This window comes from Xenia sp. Carnegie-2017, unplaced genomic scaffold, assembly GCF_021976095.1.
Source record: "Xenia sp. Carnegie-2017 unplaced genomic scaffold, XeniaSp_v1 HiC_scaffold_23, whole genome shotgun sequence".
Lineage (NCBI taxonomy): Eukaryota > Metazoa > Cnidaria > Anthozoa > Malacalcyonacea > Xeniidae > Xenia > Xenia sp. Carnegie-2017.
In genome coordinates this window covers 6,389,834-6,414,628 of record NW_025813486.1, presented here as the reverse complement: position 1 = coordinate 6,414,628, position 24,795 = coordinate 6,389,834, and the positions used below count along the sequence as shown (strand labels likewise).

The 24,795-nt window shown below is 34.4% G+C and overlaps 1 protein-coding gene and 2 long non-coding RNA genes across 8 annotated transcripts; 2 read left to right on the top strand and 1 right to left on the bottom strand.

Annotated features, from left to right (window-relative positions):
- Positions 1–894: 894 nt before the first annotated feature.
- On the bottom strand, positions 895–3,886 carry LOC124449676. 2 transcript variants are annotated; one of them, XM_047000630.1, is made up of 2 exons: positions 1,605–3,886; positions 895–1,164 (listed from the first exon to the last, which is right to left on the bottom strand). In XM_047000630.1, the coding sequence occupies exon 1, from the start codon at positions 2,821–2,823 to the stop codon at positions 1,609–1,611; it is 1,215 nt and encodes a 404-aa protein (XP_046856586.1). In that variant the 5' UTR covers positions 2,824–3,886; the 3' UTR covers positions 895–1,164; positions 1,605–1,608. Both variants share the same exon structure in this region, with proteins under 2 accessions (XP_046856586.1, XP_046856587.1).
- Positions 3,887–6,046: 2,160 nt separating this feature from the next.
- LOC124449742 lies at positions 6,047–6,513 on the top strand. Its single transcript, XR_006949561.1, has 2 exons — positions 6,047–6,179; positions 6,433–6,513. It is a non-coding gene; the product is annotated as an uncharacterized LOC124449742 (long non-coding RNA).
- Positions 6,514–9,071: 2,558 nt separating this feature from the next.
- Positions 9,072–23,194, top strand: LOC124449722. 5 transcript variants are annotated; one of them, XR_006949538.1, is made up of 8 exons: positions 9,072–9,132; positions 12,046–12,100; positions 18,116–18,192; positions 19,384–19,547; positions 20,423–20,521; positions 20,589–20,752; positions 20,939–21,094; positions 22,200–23,194. It is a non-coding gene; the product is annotated as an uncharacterized LOC124449722 (long non-coding RNA). The 5 variants fall into 5 exon arrangements; XR_006949540.1 differs by lacking the exon at positions 9,072–9,132 and adding an exon at positions 10,467–10,537; XR_006949539.1 differs by lacking the exon at positions 9,072–9,132 and adding an exon at positions 11,581–11,798.
- Positions 23,195–24,795: the final 1,601 nt, after the last annotated feature.

The following is a 24,795-nucleotide window of genomic DNA, read 5'->3' as shown; positions in this document are numbered from 1 at the left end:
TATTTTTTAATCTTTTGTCAACGCTTGTTTTTATTTGACACCTGCTGAGCTGAGCGTTTCAATTTAAACTAAAGCTGTTTTTGTAGGATTTCATGTTTCTCACGCATGAGTTTGGGGACGTAAGATTAAAGATGTGGGAGTGGGGTGCATGCAGGTGGGGATAAAACATTCGTATTCGACAAGATCGAATGCCTAAACTATGTTTATAATACTATAATAAATTTTCACTTGTAACATAGCATAAATATATTGTCTAATTTATCATATAGCAAGTTCCTGTAATTAGTATAGTGTAGAACACAAGTTTTTAGCCTGTGTTTTACGACTTTAAGTTTTAGCCTGCTACAGCTACCACAACCCTCGAAAATACTCTCCCATTTACAAACACCTACAAAATACTAACTGAAAATTCCAACACTCACTTTGTGTTTGACAATCTTAGACGATGCAAATACCTCTAGCTGAAGTTAGCTATCTACACAATAAACGCAAACACAACTAGACCTGAACAAGTTGTAAATAATTTACTCCTTTTACGGTTATAATGCATGCAGGGAGGTATAAAGGTTACAATTGGAAACAATATGCAACAAAGGGTTGCATCAAAGCAATTTATGGGCAAAACTTTCATCATTGTATTATGATACATGATAAAGACATGGGCTTAGAGAGATTGATAATCAAAAGTGGGTATGATTTTCACATATTCATGTCATATAATTCGTTAAAACAATGAATTTCAAAAGAATTCAAGACAACAAATCATGCATATATGAATATGTGCCCCCCAATTTACAATTGACCTAACTGTTGCTTTTCTGGAAAGTATCCTTAACATATGATTTCTAAGAACAATGAATAATTACAATTTCTAAGAATAATCAAAAATTAGAATTTCGAAAAACAATGAAAAATTTCTATTTAATGATTACATTATACACAAAAGCATACTGGTATAAGATAAATGTCCATAGAAAACTATTTTCATAAAAATCAAAATGTGAGAGCCATTGCTGTCTCCATCATTTGAATAATGATGATTTATACGTTGTATTTACAGTTACACTTAATCTCAGGTAAGGTCAATTATCATTTAGTTCAGCAATCACTTATTTGTTCTATGTTAACAGAACGTTTCCCAATCATTGCTTCCGCTGGCGATATCTGCAAAATTCAAAAAACGTTAATGAGACTTGTTGAAGAATCAAGGTCATTTCAACTATATAAATGTAGTTTCGTTCAGTAGAGGACGGTTACAACAGTTACAGCAGTCATATCTCCATTTTAAAATACTTTGTAACTAACCCTATTTAAGCTATTTTGGTTCTTATTTTAAATTCTGTGTTATCTTTACGATTATCTAGGTGTAGGCACGTATCTTTTCATTACGGCTTATAATTGATTCCAAGTACAATGGAGTACAATACGCAATAGAAATGATAAAGATCGAGTAGTTTGTTGTTATCGACAGTGCCTGACACAATCGGAGAATACACTCATATTACAATATATAGTTACTACATTATTTAGGGGTGCAAGTACTATACTTCAAAACACAACAAATGTTATTTTCAGTGATTAATTGATTATAGAAAGTTCTTCACCTTTCTAAACTTCGCCCATTTCATTTGTTTCCTCATGGTATTCATCAGTTACTCTCATAACTGCCTCCCACCAAAGATTACCACTAAGAGTAAATGTGCGACCAGTGGCTTTCTCGTATCGGAAGATATGAGGTGTATACGGTTTCGACCAGGTGTTTGTAAAACGGTCGTACTTCATAACGTCGCCCCATATTGGACGCATAACTTTAAATCTCACCTCGATATTTGTTGCTCTTGAAGAAATATTCACCCTCTTCCCATCACCACTTACTTCTTCTGCGACTTTTCTTTCGTTTAAATAATAGGTTACAATCATCTTTGAGATCCATGAACCTTTAGAGTAATATTTAATGGTTTTTCTGGTCAACTGCTCTTGGCTTATATCGTCGAGAATTGAATGTTGTTGGGTCTTTGACGCAAAATTTTCATTATTTGAGCAGGTTGAATTTCTTTGAGGGCAATAAATTTCGTCAGTTGATATAAAGCCCATTTCTTTTGTTTCTCCATACTCATTACTGACTCCCATAACTGCCTCCCAACGAAGATTACCACTAAGAGTAAATGTGCGATTTTTTGCTTTTTGGTAACGGAAGATGTGAGGGGTGTATGGTTTTAACCATGTCTTGTTAAAACGGTCGTACGTCATGACATCACCCCAAAATGGACGCATAACTTTAAATCTCACTTCGACATTTGTTGCGCTTGCAGAAATATTCACTCTCTCTCCATTACCACTTACTTCTTCTGTGACTTTTCTTTCGTTTAAATAATAAGTTACGATCATCTTTGAGATCCATGATCCCTCGGAATAATATTGAATGGTTTTTTTGGTCAATTGTTCTTGGCTTGTTTCATCAGCAATTGAGCGTCGCTGTGTTTTTGACGCAAAATTTTCATTATTTGTGCAGGTTGAATTACTTTGATTGAAATCGATTTCTACTGTTGATGAAAAATTTCTCTCTGTTTGAGAGCTATGTGTCAGGGGTTTTGCAGATGCTCCATACTTCACGTTTGAATTGTTCTCACTTAGTAAAAAATCATTTGCTCCTACCTGTAACTCATCAATTGAAGTTTCTTCAAACACTTTATTGTATGATTGTTTTGTTCTTTCTCTTCGCTGATTGTTTTCCTTTTCCTTTAATTCCATACGCGCAAATTCATTCTCATTTGTTACATCATCATTCTCACCGTTTTCTTGAGTTAGATAAAACTCGTGCATTAGTTCCTGTAACCCGTCAACATCCTCCCCACCAAATGCATTTTCTTCGTTTTCCAGTAGATCCAATAACTCCTTGTCTTGATTCTCATTCTCACTTACAAGTGTTGTCAGATCTAGCTTTTAGCCGAACTATCTACGAGCTCGTAAGCAGCGTCGTAAGATTTTTCAATTGCAACTCTCGACGCCAAAATAGCAGCTCTTTTACCAACAAGGCGCAATAGTTTAACTGTATTTTGTCCAGTCGTACGTAAAAAAGCTTGCTCTATTAAGTCACCTTCAATCGTTGGTGCGGCCGCAGATGAACCACCATCAACTAAAGGTTTAGTAACTGCACCTGCTGCTATTCCAGCCGTCGCTCCTATCAATCCTCCCAATAGGGCGTGAATTATGACCTTCTTTAGAGCAATGTTTTCTTTGTCAACTAATTTCCTTGAGAGAATAGAGCTCAAAGACATTATTATTCCACCAATACCACCATTAGCTGCTCCCATTCCAATAAATTTACCAATCGAAACCGCACTTGACGATAATGCTGCGTTTCCAATGCCTACTATTCCTGCTGTGATGCCAGCGGACGCACCTCCAACGAAGACACCTGCAGCTCCACCTATCAACGCTTTTTTGATCCATTTCTCAGAATCCATTCCATCAATAACAGATCGTTCTTTTAGGCATTCACCTGAAGATTGTAAGCCGGCGCCGAATAACGCTCCACCAGCTATTGATCCTAATGTTACAAAAACTGGTGCACCGAGACCAGCCGTTAAAACAGAACAGGTGATCCCGCCGACAGCTAATAAAGAAGAGAATACAAGAAAACCAAGTCGCTTCCAAAAAGCTTTATGTTGCTTTACACTCCCGCATTCAGATAAAAAAATTGCTTTCCACCGTTTTAAAGAAAACCATCCTTGTTGATAGTCAAAGTGGTTGTGATATTGAGCTCGATATTCATCATTTAACAAAATTTCCTTTGCGTGAATTATCTTTTCTGCTATTTCCTTATTGCCATTAGGCTTGTCGGGATGCCATATAAGCATCATTTTAAGAAATCCTGTTTTGACCGCTTTTTAAGTCATTTACATTCATTTTACGAACTTCTTTCATGTTTAATCCTAGTTGTTCATACAAGTCTCCAGAGGGCAATTCGTTTTCTCGATTTATGTGGCGACCGATTGTTTGCTTGCCATTTTCGTTTACAGTATTTCGTTGACAAGTTAATGATTCATTTATAGTTATCACTTCAATATCGTTGCAATTCTTGGGTCCAAGAAGCTTCTTTTCATTTCTATTGTCTATATGCGCAAAATTTCAAACTTGAATGATTCCTTATGATGATAGCGATGATTCTCTGTTGGTTGGAGGGTTTTTGAAGAAGTCGGAAACTTGCAAAAAGGAGACCAACCTTTGTAATAGTTTACAGTGATTTTAACATTGGAATGGTTTTCAACGACTAAGCATTTATATTGATCATCCGCCATTGAGTTTTGTTTTTTAAACTCTTGATTATCCAATTTTCTTTATGAGACACTGTCGTCTTAATGTTCAAAGTTCTGCTTAATATGTCATCACATTAGTTCCTGAGAAAAATCATTGTAAAACTGAAGTATTAACATTTTTTAATTGCAGACTTGGAGATTGCAGATGATTGCCTCTTCTGAACCTCCAGATGTGCTTTGGTATAAACGTTACTGAGGAGTAGTCTGCCGAAATACATCGTGTCGTTTAATTTAGAACTATTGGGTTAGTGCTTTTTATTTAAAACAGTTCTTTTAAGAACTGTCAACTTGTTATATTACTTTTACCATTCACTATGTTATTTGCTATCTTTAGAACTATTTGTCACCACGACAAAGTCCCTATGTTATTATTTAAGAAAGCGCTATAATGGTGGTCAGGTTCGTGACCTTAATAAATTGGTGAGACTTAGAGGAAAGGTTCGCTCGGTGGTAGCAGCAATCCGGAATTTTACGATAACTGACCGCGCGCTCCTCGCTCTTATGGCTAAACACGTCAGCAAAAGTGCTTTTTTATTTTATTTTGTTTTGTTTTTTTTTTGAAAAAGAAATCTTCAAATAACTTTTGGTTATTATACTTATCTGTAAATGTGCTGATTCGCAAGTGATCTCATTAATTTTTTCTGTATATACCTAAGTCAAAATAACTCATGGGAGAACTGCATTTGAACTATGTCTACAAATCATAAATGCATGAAGCAAGTTTAAAATTGAGTTGTAATTTCAACATAATTTTCATGTTTCATAGTCCCATATTCTCATCGTGTTGATTTTTTAGTAATATTTCAAAATATTGTCATAAATCCTTCAAGATTATTTGGAATGTATAAAAACACAAGCTTTATAGTTACGTCATTCACCGTCAAGATTGTGAAACTCTGTGAAATATAAGTACTAACAGTCTCTTTGGAAGTTTCTAGCAACAATGAAAAACACTCCAATACTTGGATGAATACTTTTTTACGATCAAGACTATCATATTCATTTATCCTTATATGGCATTCCTACAGCTCAATGAAATTTGAACCAATCAAAAAATCCAGTTTATTAAAATTTCATTTTAAAATGAGTAATGTAATAGTCCGTGATCTGTGACCGATTTTCTTTCATTCCCGTTGGACACCTCAAGGAAGGTCGTGAAAAATTCAAGACAGAACGACTTTTACATGCTTAACGCAGTTTTACTTCTTGTCATCTCCAAAAAGCTGCAGTTTTATTGCTATATTACATTAAAATTTTAAAATTTGTAGCTCATTACAATTTCGAAATCCGCCATTTTCCCCAAGGAAATTTCATGTTATTTATATTTTGTGTGCTAGTGCCAGACCTAATAGAGAGCTATTCCGCACGATAATACTGGCAACATAAATAAAATGTCTGAAAAAAATACATATTTCACTCGTGCATTAGGTTGGATTTTAGCAATTGTTGCGAAGATAATATTTTGAAAGTTATAATCGTATTGTGCAAGACAAGGCGCGCTTTTTTTAAAGGTCTGTCTCGAATTCGTCGTCAATGTCATCATCTAAAAACTCCTTATCCTCAACATCATTGTCGTCATCAATATCTACATTCGTGCATGCAGTACACGACCATACATCCGTGTACTTCACTCCGGCTTTGTTACATGAACAACGTTGGGAGTTACAGCCACATGGCAGCCAGTCTTACAACCACAATGAACGTCATCAAGTAGGGAATTCGGCGCTAGGGGAATGGTCATCCATAAGATTTCAGACTTGCAGTTTCCCGTCACTCGTTTGCCACCCATTTTCATCCGGAGGAGTAATATCCATTTGTGGTTGTAAACAGAAAGGCCAAAGCGCGGCTTGGTACAAAAATGTAAGTTCCATAAACTTCCATTGCTAATCAAGAGTTAGTGTAAATATTGCTAAAGTCATTCTTATTGCATTCTGTATACAACTGAGAGGTATTTTGCAAAAAGAAGTTAAAAATCTCAGTTAAGAAGCATAAAATCTCAAAACACCAAGCTAGAACTCAACATTATATGATTCTTAGAACAAACTTAGCTACTATTTGTTTACAATATGTCAGAAGTGGTAAACTTTTGTATTTTCAACAATCTCTTTCATAGGTTGTGATGATTGTTAATCTTCAGTTAAGGCTTTATGCTCAAGATCATGTTTTACAGTTCAAGAAAGAATATTTTTCAGTGAGCCATTTCAGAAGCCAGAAAGCTGGGGTTTTGCTTGGGTTGAAACTTGTTTTATTGTAAATTTGATTAGCGAGGACTTTCATAGATAAAAGTTGTCTTTGTCATACCATGAAAAGGAGAGTGAAAGACTTCTGGCACATTGATTGAAAAAGTGATCCTGTATATATATATATTTCTCAACAAGAAATGTAGTTATGATTCTGATCTATACATACTAATTTACTAATTTACTGTGTCCTTTGATAAAAGTTTATAATGTTGATTTAAAATAAAGAATATCTGAATTATTTTTGAAGTCATTCTTTATATAATCAATGCATGGAAACAGCAACTAAAGATGGTTTTGGGACATTGGTATGTAATGGAGACAAGATCCTCTGTTAGAAGTGAGCAAGCCCTTTAATGCTTAGTGTAGGTTCTACAAACCAAAAAAATGTTGTCCTTCTATATTTAAAAAGAGAAATTTCAGAATTCTACTCTTCCAAAGTAAAGAATGGTCTTCACTTATCCTATGTGGAGTGACCTTGTAGAAAGAGTGGTCAAAACATTGAATCAAAGTATTTCTTGTGTTTAGTGAGTCTAATAGCCTGATAGCAATACTTTTAAAACTTTATTTTGCTCTTGCATCACTTAAAGCAGGTTAATCACAAAGGCATGTACTTTATGGAATCTGTAACAGCTGTAAGCTGCTAAATGTTTGTTCTACAATTTTTACATTTATCTTAGGCCTATGCATAATGATGTGCCTCTTTAAAAGCTTATTAACAAAAAATTCTTTAGTGGTAATGATCAATTTCTTACCAAGCTTTAGTGATTAAGGAAAAATTTATGGAAAGATGCGTTGCTATCCTTCGAAAAGTGAAGTTGCGCACTATTTAACCATGAGTTCTTAAAACTGACAAGATTTAGGTCTAAAACAGGCTTCTCCTATGTTTATACATAAGTGCAAAGGTGACAGTTTAGGTTTGCTTCCAAAATTTTCGACAGAATTCTTCATTTAAAACTTACATTTTACTTGGACTTTATTAAGAGTCTCGCCTTTTTGCCACCTTTCCAGATGGCACCCGTAAATAAATTTTCCTCACCATGACAACGGCAGTTAGATACAAAGAGTTCCGCACAAAACAAATGGCGACATTCAAAACTGAAGGAGCGAGGAATTTTGAAATTCAACCGCGAAATACTAAAAACTGCAGCTTTTAGAAGTGACAATAAAAGAATATCAAACAGCAAGTGACTTTCTATCTATTTTGAAAATTTTTGACCTTCCTTGAGGTGTCCAACGAAACTCATTTTAAAGCATATTTTTGAGGCACAGATCACGGACTATAAGGTCAAATAGTTGGAGCGCTACTGAATAACACAAATATAGCATAATGCTATTTTCTGTGTTTCTTAATAACATTGCGACTATTTAACTTTATGTTTATCGTCATATTGGCAAGCGGAATGCTTATGAAAATCTACGTTAACATCAGTATAAGATTCATTTTTTTCAGTATGAAGCGGGATTCTTTCACTGAAGGGCAATCATGTATTGCCTAACATTAACATCGGTATATGTTACTGTATATTTAATATTGATTTCGAAACAAAAATGAACAAGAATATTCAGTTGATTAATCTCTGATAAACCTTTCACCTTTACTTGTCACAAGGTCGGGACTTAAAGCGCAAAGCTCTCTACATTTTAGTTGACTCTTCTCGTTCACAAGGAAGAGGAGTAGAAGGTTAAAACACAAATGTTGTGAGATAAGGTAGTTATTGTAAAATGGATAATGTTGTTGATGTGAAAATGAAACTGTCGAGAACTATAATAAAAATGAACGACAGTCTTCAAATACAAAGACAAACAAATATATTTTTGTCTTCGAAGTTTTCTTCTCAAGATGTGATTTCAAAATCCAAAACTATCTAATAAAACCGATGACAATTTAGCTAGTTTGGTCATAGACACGTTTTATTCTCAAAATGATTTCTTTTACTAGGAATCAATGTAATATGTCTACAATCAACGAACACGTCATCCAAACTCACCGTTTTTTATTGAAGACGATTGTCAACGATAAATATTGTTCGTGTTTTTATTCACGCTATGCTTCTTGTACAGGAAAGATGCTCGTTGTTGTTGTTGACAGTTCCTAGACTTCAGACAAACATTCCACGAAGGTAAACTTCATAACCAACTATCAGGTCTGTATGGGATAATTTGAACTGCGCAATAGCTTTATAATTAGGTTGTTATGTACAGTGCTGCCACTCTAATATTTCAAATTTCACTACGTGATGGAATTTAACTACTTGGGTGCTTTTCACTCAGTGATTTCACAAAACACGACAGGATTACATTACAGGATTACTATTTTGTTATAACTACACGCAAATAATGTCGTTTTTAGGAAGTAATAAAATGCTAGTAATTTTCAACCGCAAAACAAAGTAATAATTCATTTACTTAGAGAGAATGACATAAATAAATGGAACATAGAACGATAATATCCAAAATATGGTAAAAAAAATTCCGAAGAAAGTGTCGGCTGGACATTATTGTCGGCTGCAATCGGTTAAATTGTCGGCTGGACATGGTTTTTGATAGTATCCAAGACCTGGTTGTCTGCGGTATGTATTGGATTACCCTTCGCTCAGGCTGCACGGTTTACATAATCTGCTTTTTTCCATACTTTAAAATGTACAATCTACACTAAAATTTGTTACTTTTGATGGTAGCACCAAATTTATATTATAATTTCCGATAACTTAACAATCTCAGTGAGGAACATACAGTTTCAGCCTTTATTTCAACATAGAACAAAGCTTTTCGTGTCGCAGGAAACTAGTTATTTTGCACGAGAATGGTATTTAGAAACTACAGTCAAGCTGTCGTAGAAAACTATAGGACATAATAACACACACACTCTGGCTTAGCTATTTCGCGTCTTTTCAGTCTTAAATGTGAAAAGTAATTTTCCGTCATTCGTTTTCCGCTTTAATTCAACATTTTCACGGCAGCGTGCACGTGTATCTATGACGTCATTAAAAGTGTAAGCAAAGTCAAAGTTCGGAAATAGAAAGCTTCTTACATTATGATGCAATAGTAAAAAGATATTGTGGCTCAGGAAAGGATTAGGAAACATTAAAAAGGATTCTTAGCCATTATCCAAATATGCTTAGAAAAAATACGCAAAACAATCCCATAAAATTATCGTAATGCTGGAGCCGCGCGTCGCGCTAAAAATGAGCTTAAGCGCTATAGAGATGTCCATTTACGGAGAATGTACTTAGGTTTGATGCTTACCTTTTCTTGCAACGCATTTGCTTACTAAAGATTATCGAGACATGATGTACACCATTTCCTGTCTAGAAAAGTCTATTTTCTCTCTACTTTTGCCAAGAACTATTTTAAACACGCTTATTTTATATCTTTGTATTTTGAAATAGCGTTCCCATTGAAAGAAACAGTGAGAGGACTCGTGTAGAAATTATTGAAGGTTTCTTCAACAGTTGAATTTATGTAATTTCATACCAAATAAGCTGCGTGTCATCTAAAACCTTTGTACTTAGCCGTAATTTTAATTACTTGAAGACAGCTATAGCAATCATTCATTTTTACCGTTTGTAATGTACATAGTTACAAACATAGAATAGGCATTAGACACATGTACTAAGCAAGACTATATTTATGATACTCCAATGAGGGATGATAATTGACAAGATATCTCACAATTCATCGTGAGGGAATTTTTTAAGTCGTTTTCGGTTATCATGTTGAAATTATCATTCAATGGCACATCGTTGATAATTACTTGCGTTTGGCAAATTTTTTTCCTTATCAAATTCTTCACAATTTTTTTTACGCACAGAGCCGAGAAAATACCTGTACTGGTGTCAAATAACCGGGAGAAAAAAAGCGAACCTATTAAGGTCGGTCATTAAACTGTTGTTTGACAGTTTATGAAAGATAAAATAAGATTATAGGAGAACTAAAGTCTGAAAACACAACAACGAAGGGCTTGATTATGTGGAGGTGAGCTGGACCGGATAGCGAATAGCCTCAGACAGTATATAAACTACATTATTACATGAACACATAATTACATGACAGCGCATTACAATATATATAAAAGTTAAGTGCGAATAATGTGGCCGAGAGTAGCTAAATGAGATGAATATTTTGAATTGTTTTCACGTTTTCATTGATTTGTGTTGTTATTATAAACACGCGATTTTTTGCGCGCCGTAATTTCCCCAGCCGGTTAGCCATATATCATGTCGATAAAAGCTTTCTCGTCCAGCGGGCTAGCTCGCCTTTTTATATAATCAGGCTCTAAGTGTTTTCACTTCGCCGCTATTTGCTTGCGTGCTGCTATTGCGAGACTGTGTACGACGAAGCTTAATTTATTGTCCGAACTTTGACATTGTTAACATTTTCAATGACGTTATAGGCACTAAAAGTGGTGAATTAAAAAACATCAAGGCAAATCAAATCTAAAGTTCGTTTTCGCGTGTCCATTTAATTTAGTTCAATGGCGCGGAGAGACATGCACAAGTGCACCTGTTTACGACTGTCCACGACGAGTATTTCTCAGAATGCTCACAGAATAGTATTCTGCAATAGACGTTTCATAATAGACATTCTAAAATCTATTACGTGCTGTTGACATAAGAGAGTAAGTTTGTTTATATTTCTTTAAGCGCATTATGGCTAATGTTTCTTATAATTTGCATCATACGAATTTTTGTAAAGCTATTTGTTGTGGGAAATCATGCCGACGTGAGGTTTATATTAAATACAATAGATACAAACATCTTAACTATGGATATCATCACCGTTGTACTGTCTCAATTACCTCGATTATTACAAGTGATGGCATCATTAAGGGCTCTTTTCCCCTCATCGCAAAATGCCCTCGCTGCAAGCTTGCGAGTCTGTTAAATTAGTTGAACAAAAAAATTTGTTCAACTAATTTAACTATGCTTCAATTCATTGTCAGCTCGCTGCGAGTAACTCGCAGGCACTCGGAGGCACTCGCAGTGAGCTTGCGAGTACGTTTTGCGATGAGTGGAAAAGAGCCTTAAGTCAGTTAAAAGTTGAAATATGTCACAGCTGCATAGTTGATGCAGGAGTGCTCAGAAGTGTGCTCTGAAGAGTGCATCCTTTATATGGTCAAATATTTTTCTAACTTGGACGAGTCATTGCAATGCGTCACTGCAATTTGCTTTCTTGGAAGAAGCCAATCACTAATCTTTTATAAGTTATAACATATTTGTGAAAGTGCAAAACTAGGGTATGTGACAACAGAAAATATGTCTCATAGTAATACATTTAACAAGAATACATTGATTGCCTTGTGTTAAGGGATTTGAAAGAAACATCGGCTTTGGCTCTTAAATTTTAACAAAATTAAATGCTGAATCTGGCCATTTCATTGCTTCATATGATTTTGACAGGATTGTGGGATTAACTAATATGGCCAAGGGCATTTTCAGTCATTGAATATTCAATAAAATGTTTTTTTCCTGCTTTACTTACAGGAACAAGTTTTATCAGCAGTTTCCCTAATTTGTGGTAATTTGTCAGCTCAAAAAGGTAAGTGATGCAGTGCATCTTTTGTTTTTTCTATGTTTATCTCAATTCATCCATTTTATTAGTTCCATCCTTAGTGTATGTATTCCTAAACTTCTAAAACTCAATTTTTCCCCTACCCTGTTTTAAAACTCAATCTTTGCTTTCCTTGAACCCAACCCTAATCTTATAGCTACCCTGGGTGGATCCATTTCCTTATCTGACTTTGGCATTTTGAGTCGTGAACATGTGAGCCACTATAAAGGGTTGTTTGGGGACATGCGTACTACCAAAGATAGTATTTGGTTCTACCCCAGATAGTATTTGAAATTTTGACTCTTGGCAGAGATATTGTCTGCATTTTGAAGGTTTTATTTAGAAAAATCTTGGCCGTACCTAGGCTCAATAAATGAATTCATGAACTTTTCCCAGTTTTCATTTTTATTGTGAAAATAATTCTCTTCTTTGGATATCTCTGGACAGAGAAAGCTTTATTTATGCTCTATCTTTGCATTGTTGCAACTCACAGAAAAATCATGTTAAGTCTTCTGTTTTTACTCAAGATGTTGTACACATTGTGACATTAAACAAGCTAGAAGGTGATGCTTATACACCTTTTCGATGAAAGCAATGAATTCTGTGTTATACATGTAATTTATTAAAGTAAAACTAGCATAACAACAAACCATATATTTAATTTTTGCTTCAGGACACAAACTTTATAGTACTTTCATAATTCTTATCATCAAAACACAGAAGTATTTGAATAACATGATAAAGATGCAACTTTAATAAAAAGTACTTATGCAATGCAATGGCATGTTAATTTCATAAATTTTACTGAATTATTGATTTAAAGCTCTTCAATACATACAACACAATTTGCAAGCAAAGCAATGCAATATATATCCAGAAATATGCAGTGTCTGTTTTGGCAAAAACAAACAATCAATTGGAAATGTATTCTTCCTCTGGGACTCGTTGAGCACATTTCTTCTTATGAAGTATTATATACAAAGAAACAATAATTTGTCTCCAACGTCCAAAATTCTACATCTTTTTGTGTCATCTTTATGATTTTATCTCATCTTGTATAATACATTCATAATGATTCCACTGCTTTTTTTGACCTCTTTGGAAACTGCAATACTATCAAAATGCTCAAATATATCTTTTATGTGAATAAGATAGCTTTTTTATGCATAAATGATTATATTAAGAAATGTTGTTTGTCATTAAATGATCATGGTTACGTAGTTTATTGAGTATTAAGTTTGTAAAACAATTTAGAAACAAATAAGAATGTGAAAAATGGTTTTACTATTTCAAATTATTGTATTTTAACAACGGTAGATTTAATTTACATATTAACTGCATCTGTTCTCTCTCTGCAGAGGTTTTGAAGTAAACTGTCATTTCTGATCATTACAACGTTATCATCAACTAAACTGCTAACGTTGAAGTGCTTCATTTTACTGGCAACTATGGGATGTTGCATTTGCTTTTGGTTTGTTACTTAATTAAGCAGGGGGCTAATAATATTCATATATGCACATACTTTGTATTGTTTTGTATTGAAATCAATCATTATTACAGATTGTACAATATTAATATTTAGATATAGCGCCTTTATTTATCAAGCTTTGGCTGCCCTTGTATTGAAGATACTTGTATCTTCTGAACTACAATCTTCTGTTTTGTTCGTTGATGCTCTATTTCATTATGTTTCTATTGAATACAGTACCTGGTATGCTTCATTTAATGTTTGTTGTTTGTTTTATTCACATAATCAGTTGTACAAAGTTATATTCCTAGGCAATATTTTGTATTGGTCTCTGCCCAAAGATAAATCTATTTCCATTGGTGCACCCCAGTACAGATGATGTAATATGATGATCACAGTATTCGCAACTCTCATTTCTATTATGCTAATTGCCCATAACATAATACTTACAATAATTAGGCACTTTGAAATGCACGATGGTTGATATAATTTTCAAAGTCTACTATTCCTGCAGTAGGTAATACAGGTTGGTGATGGTGAATGAAAATTTCGCAGCAGCTGCCTATCCACGTGGATTGGGCATGTCATGAAACTTCAAGTATGAGAGTAAAAAATTCTGAAGATTCCATTTCATAATATATTTCATAAAAGTATTGAAATGGCGTGTTTAATATGCAAGAAAACATTTTGTTTGAACATTATAGCTGAAATTTTAAAACATAGTAAATGTCAACCACCAATTTTCATCGTCTTGTTTATTAGCCTGCAATAAAAAAGGGCACATTAATTCCGATATTTGTTTAAAATATTTGATACAAAGGGTGGAGGAAAAATCACGAACAATTTGTGTAAATCTTAGTGGATTATGCGACTTATTGATCTGTTTACTATACACAGTTCATGGAAGACTGCGAATGTTCTCGAATGTTCTCTAGCTTATCTACACTGTCGAGATTAGAGTGCACCTCGCTGGTGCTCGTTTGATATGAATAATATCCATATTTCATGTGGATTGTTCCAAAAGCGAATGTTCGACGAAATTTGAGCACCATTGGTTGCACTTCCTTGATTTGGGTGAAGAATAATTGTTGCCTGCTGCGATTTTTATGAGTATTTTTGGCAATATTTTTCATTCCATAAACTCTAACTATATTTTCGATCTAAAATAAGTGTTGCCAAATGAAATTTTTAAACTATAAAAGGAGGTACGGTGTGTACATGTGGATAGCGTGGTAAATGTGTTGTCACAAAATGAACATAATTCAAAAAATAATACATATTTAAGTAATTTACATCAAACTTTAAAAACTGCTTAAGTTTTCAAAAATGTGCTTTATATTCACTGTTTGCTGTAGCACGCATCATACACTTGCCGAATGTCTACACTTTGCTTGTCACGTGAAAGCTCGCTTGCTCAAATCATAGAAACTCAGGTTCTTTGTCAATCGACCGATAAATCTAAACGCACAAGACTTTACATGGAAGCATCATTGGTATTTTTTTTTTTTTTGAAACGGTAGTGTACTTTTGTTATTTTTTTAATAATAATTTGAAAATACTAAATTTCTGACAATTTTCGCACATTGCAAGGGAGTGTGAGTATATCATTGTGTAGAATGTATTTTCTGCTCATTTCTGAAACGAATCATATAACTTGTCTGATTTTTAATGTCATTCAACATTATTTAAATCAGGGGCGGATCTAGGGTATGTCAAATCAGTCTCGCGACTGATGTTTATTGTTCAGAAATTACTTATCAAATTTAACAATTAAAATTTTGTTGCGATCATTAAATTTCTGATGTATAATTGTTTGAATTTCATTGTGAAAATTCTGTTTTATATCTGAAATCTTACGTAAATATCACGTTAGCAAACAGATCACTAGATTTTAACATATCTGGAATTATATTAACTGACCGATAAGCGTGGTGGCTCGACTGGTTCGACCGATAACGGAGTTCAAGAACGGCTAATTAAAGCCATTCCATTGGTCAATAGCCAGATCAGTGGACGATCTGGAATAATATCGATCGATAAGAGGAGTGGCAGGACCGATAAGGGCGTCTAATTGATTTCGTGTAATTGGTTCGTTTAAGGTTTTATCTTACTGTGTGATTGGTTTGACCGATTTCGACTGATAGCCAACTGAGGTAACATTGTCATGCTTACTGTCTGAATTAGTGTTGCCAAATTACGTATTTTTGTATTTTCATCATTTCCATAAAGAATGTATAGATAAATCATAGTTCAATGAAAAAAAATCTTCATAGCTCAACAGTTCTTTCAAAACAACGACGATTTTAAGTTAATCCGATGTTTTTCGAATACTTCCGAGGGTTTTCGAAAATTTCCGAGGTTTTCCAAATATGTCCGAGTTAATCCGTTAACCTCCGATCTTAAAAATTAGATGTAATATGAACTTCTTGCCATTTTTGTGAACTTTTGACGCAGCGAGCGTGAATTTTTTAAAATTTCATCTGGCAACACTGGTCTAAATTGAATGTTTGATCGTTTCATAGTTATTTGCTAAAGCATGAAAGAAACTATAATCAGCGTCACCGCAGAAATTTGGGAAAATCTTTTACAAATTCATATATTGACATGAATGCTGCTGTCCAGAATGCGATTTTTTCAAGAGGGTGAAAAATTTATGAATGAATTGTAAATGTTCGGGCAAAGACGCGAGAGACATTTCAGTCATCGATGTTCAAAAGCAAGCCATCATTTTGTTAGAGATTTCTCAGCAGAAATTTACATCCAAAATCGTAAGTAAAGGACAACTGAAGTGTATGCATGAATGTAAAATATCAAAGTCAATTTATGCGAGTGTGTGATGCGATTTATGTCAATATGGCGTATGGTAAGCAGACTGATGCTTCTAAAATTGTTGTTGCCGAAGGACTTTTAGCTATGATTTCTTGAGTGCTTCGGGAATCTTGGCCATTATATGGCCAAGTATTTCAATGGAAAAAATCTGTAGCTATAAGGTGCCATGTTATTATATACCTTATTATAAACAAATGTTTTGGGCTTTTCAGTTAATGATCATTGATCATTTAATCATTGGGCAATTATACTACACATTGTTTAAGATTTGAGAAAACTAACATTAATTACATGAGAAGCTGTTTACTATAACCTGTGATTTTGAGTCTTCTGATCCATGAAGCTTTTTATTTTGACAATTTGACTGGAATAGTATTAAACCTGAGCTATTTCACATACATGGAATGTTGTCCCATGTCATATATTGTCTCCTTTTCTAACTGAACACCACATGTAGAGATGTAAAGGTGTGTTAATCTACGGCTCATATTAGGTTGTTTGCCATAATTCCTAAGGGCTATTGATGTATGAAAAACATTTTCTATAAAGTAAAGATGTGTTCCTAGGTATGCAGATAAGCCTTGAAATTTGGCAAAACAGCCAAGTATTTTTCATGATCACTAGGTAATTTTTCTGATGATCATTATAATTTTAAACTAAATTATTTTAGATTTACATTTTAAGTAGTTTTGATTCTATGAAAAGTTATTTATCATAACCAGTAAGCTTGACACATGAACCAATTTTAACATTCATGTAATTACATGATTAAAGACATGCTGTTTACATTCTGTTTTTTATTAGCAAGTACAATGCTACTGGTAATTGCTATATAGCACAACTTGCATGGACTTACAGAAGATAATAGACTACTGAAAGGCTTCATAAACTTTAATGCATTAAGCTGTCCTTAATTGCAAAATTTCCTCTCTGATACTTATTGTTTAATCTTTGGCAGAAAAAAATTTTGAATTTTTTCTCAAAAGGTGAATTTTCTGCCACTGTAAGTGGAAATGGGTTAAGGGTTCAATAAACTTGCATGGTTTGAAGTCTGAGCTTTTTTACATTCATGGACTGTCCCTTGTAGTACCTCATTTCTAACTTAAATCATTACGTAGAGGTGTGAATGGGGGTTACTAGGGGGGTCTATGCCTGTCAATTTGGTAGAAATTTTTAAAGACTATCTCTGTTTTGAATTAGCATTATTGTAAAGTAAATTTTATGCTCCTAAGCATGCTAATGAGCCTTAACATTTGGCAAAACATTCAAGTATGGTTCACTTTACAGTTATTTTTTTAGAAAAAAACAATGTCCACAAAAAGCATTTTGTATTGCTCTAAAATGCTGAAAATGGCATTCCTAAGGCTTTGAAATTTAAAATTTCTCACTCTTCCTTGCATTGGCTACTCGTTTTACGAATTTTCCTTTAAAGTATTAATACACAAATGAATTGAGAAAAAAGCAATTATGATTTGTGTTCTGTGGAGCACACTTCAAAAATATTTCCCACTAGGCTACCTATGCTATAAGTAATAGAATTTAACATAAAAGGCCATCATGACACAATGACATCCAAAAATTTCTTATCGAAGTCAAAGCACCCCATGTCCCCCCATAAAATCATTCTTGATCCATCCCTGTCTTGAAGTGAATGCACTAAATTTATCCCCAGTTTCACATTTCACATTTTGTGTATTTTTTTTAAGGTGCAAAGAAAGATTGATTCCTTCTGTGTTCTAACTCCATCACTAAACTTGTAAGATACAGGGCCAGGACTCAAGTGGTAAGTTACCTTTTCTATTCTATGCATACTGTTAAGTCAAGTTAATCTTCCAATAGAAGGGATAAAACATCACCCAGATTGTAAAAATTGAATGCATGATTAGGCACCATACCACTATCATACATAAGTCTACATAATAAAATATGCTGGCATTGGCTAAATTTGTGAGCAACAAAATTTTATTCATGACCATGGTATCAGGGTGTCTGTACAGAGAACATGTTCATTTGAAATGGGGGTGTCCATCCATTATAGGAAAAACACCTGCACTTTTAGCTTCTTGCTTTAAAGTTAATGATGTTTGAATGCCATGTATTTACAGGCATCATGGTGAAAACCATTACATAATTTATTTGTTTTGTGTGTTCATCCTTAAAATGGACATTAATGCCACAGAATATTTACATACAGGTCATTTCTAGTGATTTTTGTGATTTGCATTTGTCAAGGGCAATTTTCTTTGCTGAGTGTCAATGAATTATGTACAGTGTTAACATAAAAGTCACTCAAAGTTAAATTGAGATAATTGAATGTAACTATAGCAGAAGATAGTCAGTATTAACCAGTCAACCAACAATCAAACAAACCATGACTTTCCATTTAAACTGTGACCAAAGGTAGAGGAGGGGTGGCTAAGGAGGTTGCAGCCCCCAAAATGATTGAGATGGAGGTGCCAAGACCCCCCTCTCATTATTCAATTATTCATTGTTACAAAGAGCTTTTCAATGTTTTTTTTTTCTGAAAAAAGTTCCTGTTCGATAATGGAAAACAATTGACACATAAATGGCCTCTCATACTGTCTGTCTCTCTCATGCAGACTGACCTAATGAAGCCGAAACTTTGCTTAATGGTCTGAATGCCAAGCGCCTGCTACGACGTTTCTTGTTATTTGCTACACTGCTCTATACAAAACGTCTTCCGCTGTCACTGTCTGTGATAGCAAAAGCTCTTATTGTTGGTACAACAGCGTTAAGTAAGTAAAAAATGAAGGAAAAAGCAAAAAAAATCAAGGCATTTAAACATATTTCAAAATCCTGATCACGTAAGGTGCATTTGCCCAAAAGTCTTTTTTATTTTTCAATAAACTGCAGGTGGTTTTCCCTTTTCTTCGGTATTTAAAGAAACGTGGTGTTTGCGTTTATTTTTCGGTATGCTAGTTACGTATTTTAAACTTTTTTTCTTTGAAAACAGATTGTGACTTTGTTAACGATGCCTGGAATCAAGATCCGTGATGAAGATCGAGAAAAAATCCCAGCGAAGTATATTTGTACTTACTGTCATCACCTTCTCATCAATCCAATGCAGACCTCGTGTGGACATTTGTTTTGTAAATCTTGTATGAACATTATTCTTGGGTAACGTTATTTTTTATGTAACAAATCATTTATAAAAAGTTATAGTAGTTGTCATACATGCTCTTTCAATAGACGCCCTGATAATGCATCCCAATATCGTATCACATATCCCAAAGTATTTATGCGTATCATCTTGTTCAATTAAGTCGGTGCCTAGCTGGTAGGGCGTCAAAATTCTTTATTAGATCTCTTGATACGACTTCGGTTAAAAACTGTTGCGTAGGAGACTAGGGAGAGCTCATCATAGTCCATCATATTTTTATAATTTGCTAAACGATGTGTGCAAACGTTCTCAACATGTTGAGTCTTGAAATGATATCGCGTAGGATCATGAGATAAAATACTCCACCATGCCTAGCAACAGCGTATATACAGGTACATAAACGGTTCAGTGACCAGGTAAATAACAACAATATAAGCTGCACAGGTAGTGTTCATGCTTTCGCTCAACATGTTGAGTGTGCTGTTTTAAAAACCAGAAGTTTCATTGCGCTATAAAGAAAGTTGAGGTGCGGTTTGGTGACCATGGAACAAAGCAAATGTTGAGTGCTGTTGAGTGAAAATTTTGAGCAAGTTTAAATTTCACTCAACAACGCTTAACACCACTTAATAGCTACTACTCAACTCTCCTAAACACGGTATTGAACATGTTGAGTTCGTTGTTGAGTCTACATGTTGAGAGCCTTTGCACTTAGTGTTAGTGCGTCGGTGAATTCTACTTCAAAAAAGTTTGCCAACAGTTCTTGTAAGAAATTTACGTTACTACTTCATTTAACGTCTTGTGGAAACTTGCATTTTAGTGAAGTGAAGAGACTCTGTCTTTTGCTACATTTAATCTTGTTTCATGAAAAATCAATTTCCATGGATCCATCTAGGTTTTCCAGGATGCTTTTACGAAGCGTGAGTTAAAAAGGATTCAATTACACTGTCCATCTGAAGCGTGTAAATGGTTTGGTACATACGAAGAATTGGAGGTGAGTTGGGCAGAGAAATTTATCAAAAAAGTGTGGCATTTTCACTTATAAAGTTTTTTTTTCTCAGGGTCATTCTCATGTTTGTGAGCATGCGCTCATCAGCTGTATTCATAAACAGTGTAACATTCAGTTGCCTCGCTCTCTTCTTGGTAAACATTTGAAGAATGAATGTGAATATGAAATGTAAAATGTGAATATTGTGGTAAAGATGTCCCGTATGCTTCACTTAAGGTGCGTGCATGAATCACAGGAACACAGCAAGTTGAGATAATTATTTTGTGTCGTAATAAATATCTCTTTATTGTCTTTGTTATTGCTTAGCAATTACTATCAACTTCTTTTGACCGCCTTTTTAGAAACGAGACCAAACTTCATCCATTAAATTGTCGTTGCTTTGTATTTCCTTTTCACATGTAGGATCACAAAGAAAATGTATGTGAAAATTATCCCGCGATTTGTAAATATTGCAATCAAATAATACCGAAGAAAGATACTGAACACCATGAAAAGACGACTTGTAATGAAGTGCCGACAAAATGTGAATTTCAAGCCATTGGATGCAGTTATGACAAAGTAAGAATGTTTGGAGTACTTTATAATTTCATGTTAGCAACGAGATAACGTTTATTCAATGCAAGTTCAAAAAGAGGAATCAGAGGTGTTGCATAATGAGGTGATTGAAAAATTTGTAGAAAAACTCAGGAGGCTTTTCTTTATAAATTGATGTTCTTATAATGCACGGTACTTCATTGAGAACATTAAGCATTACTTTAAAGAATAAAGCCATCCCTGTCTACCTGCCCCAATTTAAACAAGTGTAAACTAACAAGTGGAATGCTAAGAACAATCTCTCCCAATGCATTTTAGGAAGTGTCGTATACTATGTTATTTTTTGTGCTAATCCAAATTTCTTCTGTTTATTCAAGGGCAGTGATGAGTTTGATTCATTATGTTTTAGGGGACAATTGCCTCCTGCGTAACTTTTCACTGAGCCACCTTTAGTACCTTTTTAACTAGTTGCAGTTTTGACAATTGCCACATTAAGAATACAGCTCATAAAAACGTGTTTTTATAACGTATTGTACAACAAATATTTCGCCCTGCAAATCTCAGGAAATGCTGTTTCCAAGGTTATGGATTTCAATATTTTCTAATTCGGCGCGATACGGGTAGGCGGGAGTTAATATTTTTCCTGGCTACGCCACTGTTCACCAGGCCATTCAAACACTTGACAAATTTCCATAAAGGCATCGACCAATCAGAGCACGCGTTTGAAATTTGTTATTTTGTTATGACTATTGAAAAAATTTAGAACCTCAAAACAAAGATAAGCACCACCGATACCAATATTTTGAGTATAGAAATGAAATTATGGTAACGTCCAGTTATAAGCAGCTGCACAACTGATGTATTTGTTATCAAAATTATGCAATATGTAAAATAATTAGTTTGTAATGTTGTCAAACAGCTTTGACCTGTCAGAAAGTTGATTTGTATAGGTTCTCTGTTTGAAAACGGGGCATGTTTGTTCATTCTTATTAATTTAATGATTTCAGTGCTTAGAGGGAACAAAATTTGTTCTTCATCATATTTAGATTAAAATAACCGAAAATAGTTGCAGGTAACGCTAATTTGTGGAAAATAATGCTTTGCCATTATCTTTTTCTTTTTTTCACAGACTTTAAAACGAAAGGAGATCCGTCAACATTTGAATGACAATCTAATTGATTACGTGAGCGCCTTGTTACGATATGTTATGGCATTTGTTAAACAGTTAAGTAACTATATACCGCGTCCAGAGTTTACTACTTTTGTTCAAAACTTGGGTGACCGAATCACTGCTGTTCGTGCCAATCTTTCAGACAAATTTTTGATGTTATTTGGAAAACTTACAGGCTTAGAAAGGAGAATTGAGAGTCTAGAAAGTCGTTATGGGAGCAATAATAATAACACTTAATTGTCTGTAGATGTTTCCTCGATGTGTGAAAGGATTGCGACCCTCGAGCGGCAAGCAAGAGATAATTCATTCATGATAGTACAGTTTTACGAGCGTTTCGGCCATATTGACGAATCATTTGCGCGAATTCAAGGCATGGCTGACCAAGTCCCTGCTTTTTTTGTCAATCTCTTTGAAAAAGTGGAAATTTTAGAGCGTGAAGTGAGATCTAATACATCTACTATACAATGGACTAGCGAGCGTTTGGACGAGGTAGACGAATTACGTGTGCAAAACCCGGCTATGGGAGCACAAAATGAAGCGCGCGAACTTTGATTAAATCATGCAAAGCAATTATTGCTATTTTTCGTAATTACTCGCCAATTTATTATTATTTTTCACTCCTGTAAATGATATTTATTCTATTCAGTTTCATACGTTAGTAATTTTGAAGAATGTTCATTGTATTTTTTTATTGTATTATCCATCCACGATGATAGAATATCCTTGTAAATTAATAATACAATTGTGTTGATATCATGCTATATTGTATTGTAAATGTAATTTAACATGCAGCTTTGATATAGAAAGATCATAAAGTGATGTCCATTTATTTGTAATTTATATTACTGTATGTTTTATCTGAAAACTCCATACATAAATAGTCTGTGAAGAGCTACCGTTTCTTTGTTCTGTAAGTACAATTAAATAAATAAAAAAGAAATTTGCTAATTAAATGTAGTGTAAGGGAGCTACCACTCCACCAGTTCCACATTTGTTATTTTAAAAAATTTTAGATTTTATTGATTCATGATAACCACAATTATAAATCTCACCCATCAGTACGCCGAACTAGCTAATCGCAGTGCGAGAGTCCTGTGATTGGAAGGGAAATAGAAAAACTAGAACAGTGTGGACTCCTTAAAGAAATCCTTCCAATCCTTAATGCCGAGAAAAAACCTCTTAGTTAGTTGCTTGGCATAAGACTTGATTAGAAAATTAAGAATTAGAAATATACTTTCATAGCAATTTGCTAAACTCAGTAAAACATTTTTTTACGTTTAAAAATTAAAGAGCTTTTGACAAAGATAAGTTGCTCCATTAGAGTTAAAGGGAAAAGTTCATAGGATACTGATATTGATTGGAACCATCATTTTGTATTGACTTAAGCTGAAGATGATCACGTGATACCTCCTCATGCAAAAAAAAGGATGTATTTACAGACTTTATTAAAACGGTCTTATTAAAGTCTGTATTCGATAGAAAAAAAAGCCCACAGTTTTAGCTGGACTTACTATATACATAAAATAAAGCTAAGAGCATTACTGTTTTTAGTGTTGAAGATTTCAAATTGACATTTTTTGGAGGGTGGAGTTTTCGAAGATGCTTGAATACCACTAATACATCCCAGACCGTGGCATTATCTAGGAAGAACTGGTCTTGCAACAAATACACCTTTAACAAACCTAGCAACGAGTGGATGTGTACCAAACGAGATGCCACTTGGTAGCATTAGGATAGTAGATAAGTCACTCCTTGCAGTATTGATGCTGCTGTAAGATTGACCTTCCTGGTATAATTTTATAAAAATTAATGCCTTCTTCTATAGAGGACGCAACAGGATCGATATTGTTTGCGTTGTAATATTGTCGCCAACGGTTAAGGTATGTAGAATATTGCTTCTTGGTACCTGTCCACCAGGCCTTCTGGATGATTTGAAAAGCCTCTGGTGAAATGCCTTCATCAGAGAGGAGTTTCCAGATAAATGGCAAAGTAGTAACTCCAGTTTTGTATTGATTGGGGATGTCGTTCTTCCCCGAGGCAAAACAACTGGATGTGCTATTAGCATCTGCATTAAAGCTGCCCCCCAAGTTTGTGTTGGCCAATTAGGGACTAAGACTAGTCTTGTGCTTTTCTCTTGTACTATTGTTTGTAACACTTGCGAAATTATGCTAAAAGGCGGGAACCCATAAATTGTATAATTGGCTCACGATATCGTAAAGACGTTGACAGCTATAGCATACTGGTTAGGTTTGTATAAAACATAGGGTTTCACTTCATTATTCAACCTTGACGCAAACAAATCAATGTTCGGAGTTACGTCTAGTTTTTGAATGGTACACGTGAACAGAGTCTTGTTCAACTGCCATTTTGTTTCTCTGCATGATATTCGATATTCTCGATCAGCAGTAAAATTTTGTATTCCTGGAATGTGCGTTGCTGTCAACTAAATATCAAACGAAGTGCAGCATTTCCAGACTTTGCATGTCGACTTGTGAACTGATATTGAGTGGCATGTGCCCTATTGGTTAATGCAAGCTACAGTGGTAGTATCATC

Excerpts from the sequence above, each read along its gene's own strand:
- LOC124449676 (XM_047000630.1), bottom strand. The coding sequence starts at position 2,823 with ATGCACGAGTTTTATCTAACTCAAGAAAACGGTGAGAATGATGATGTA.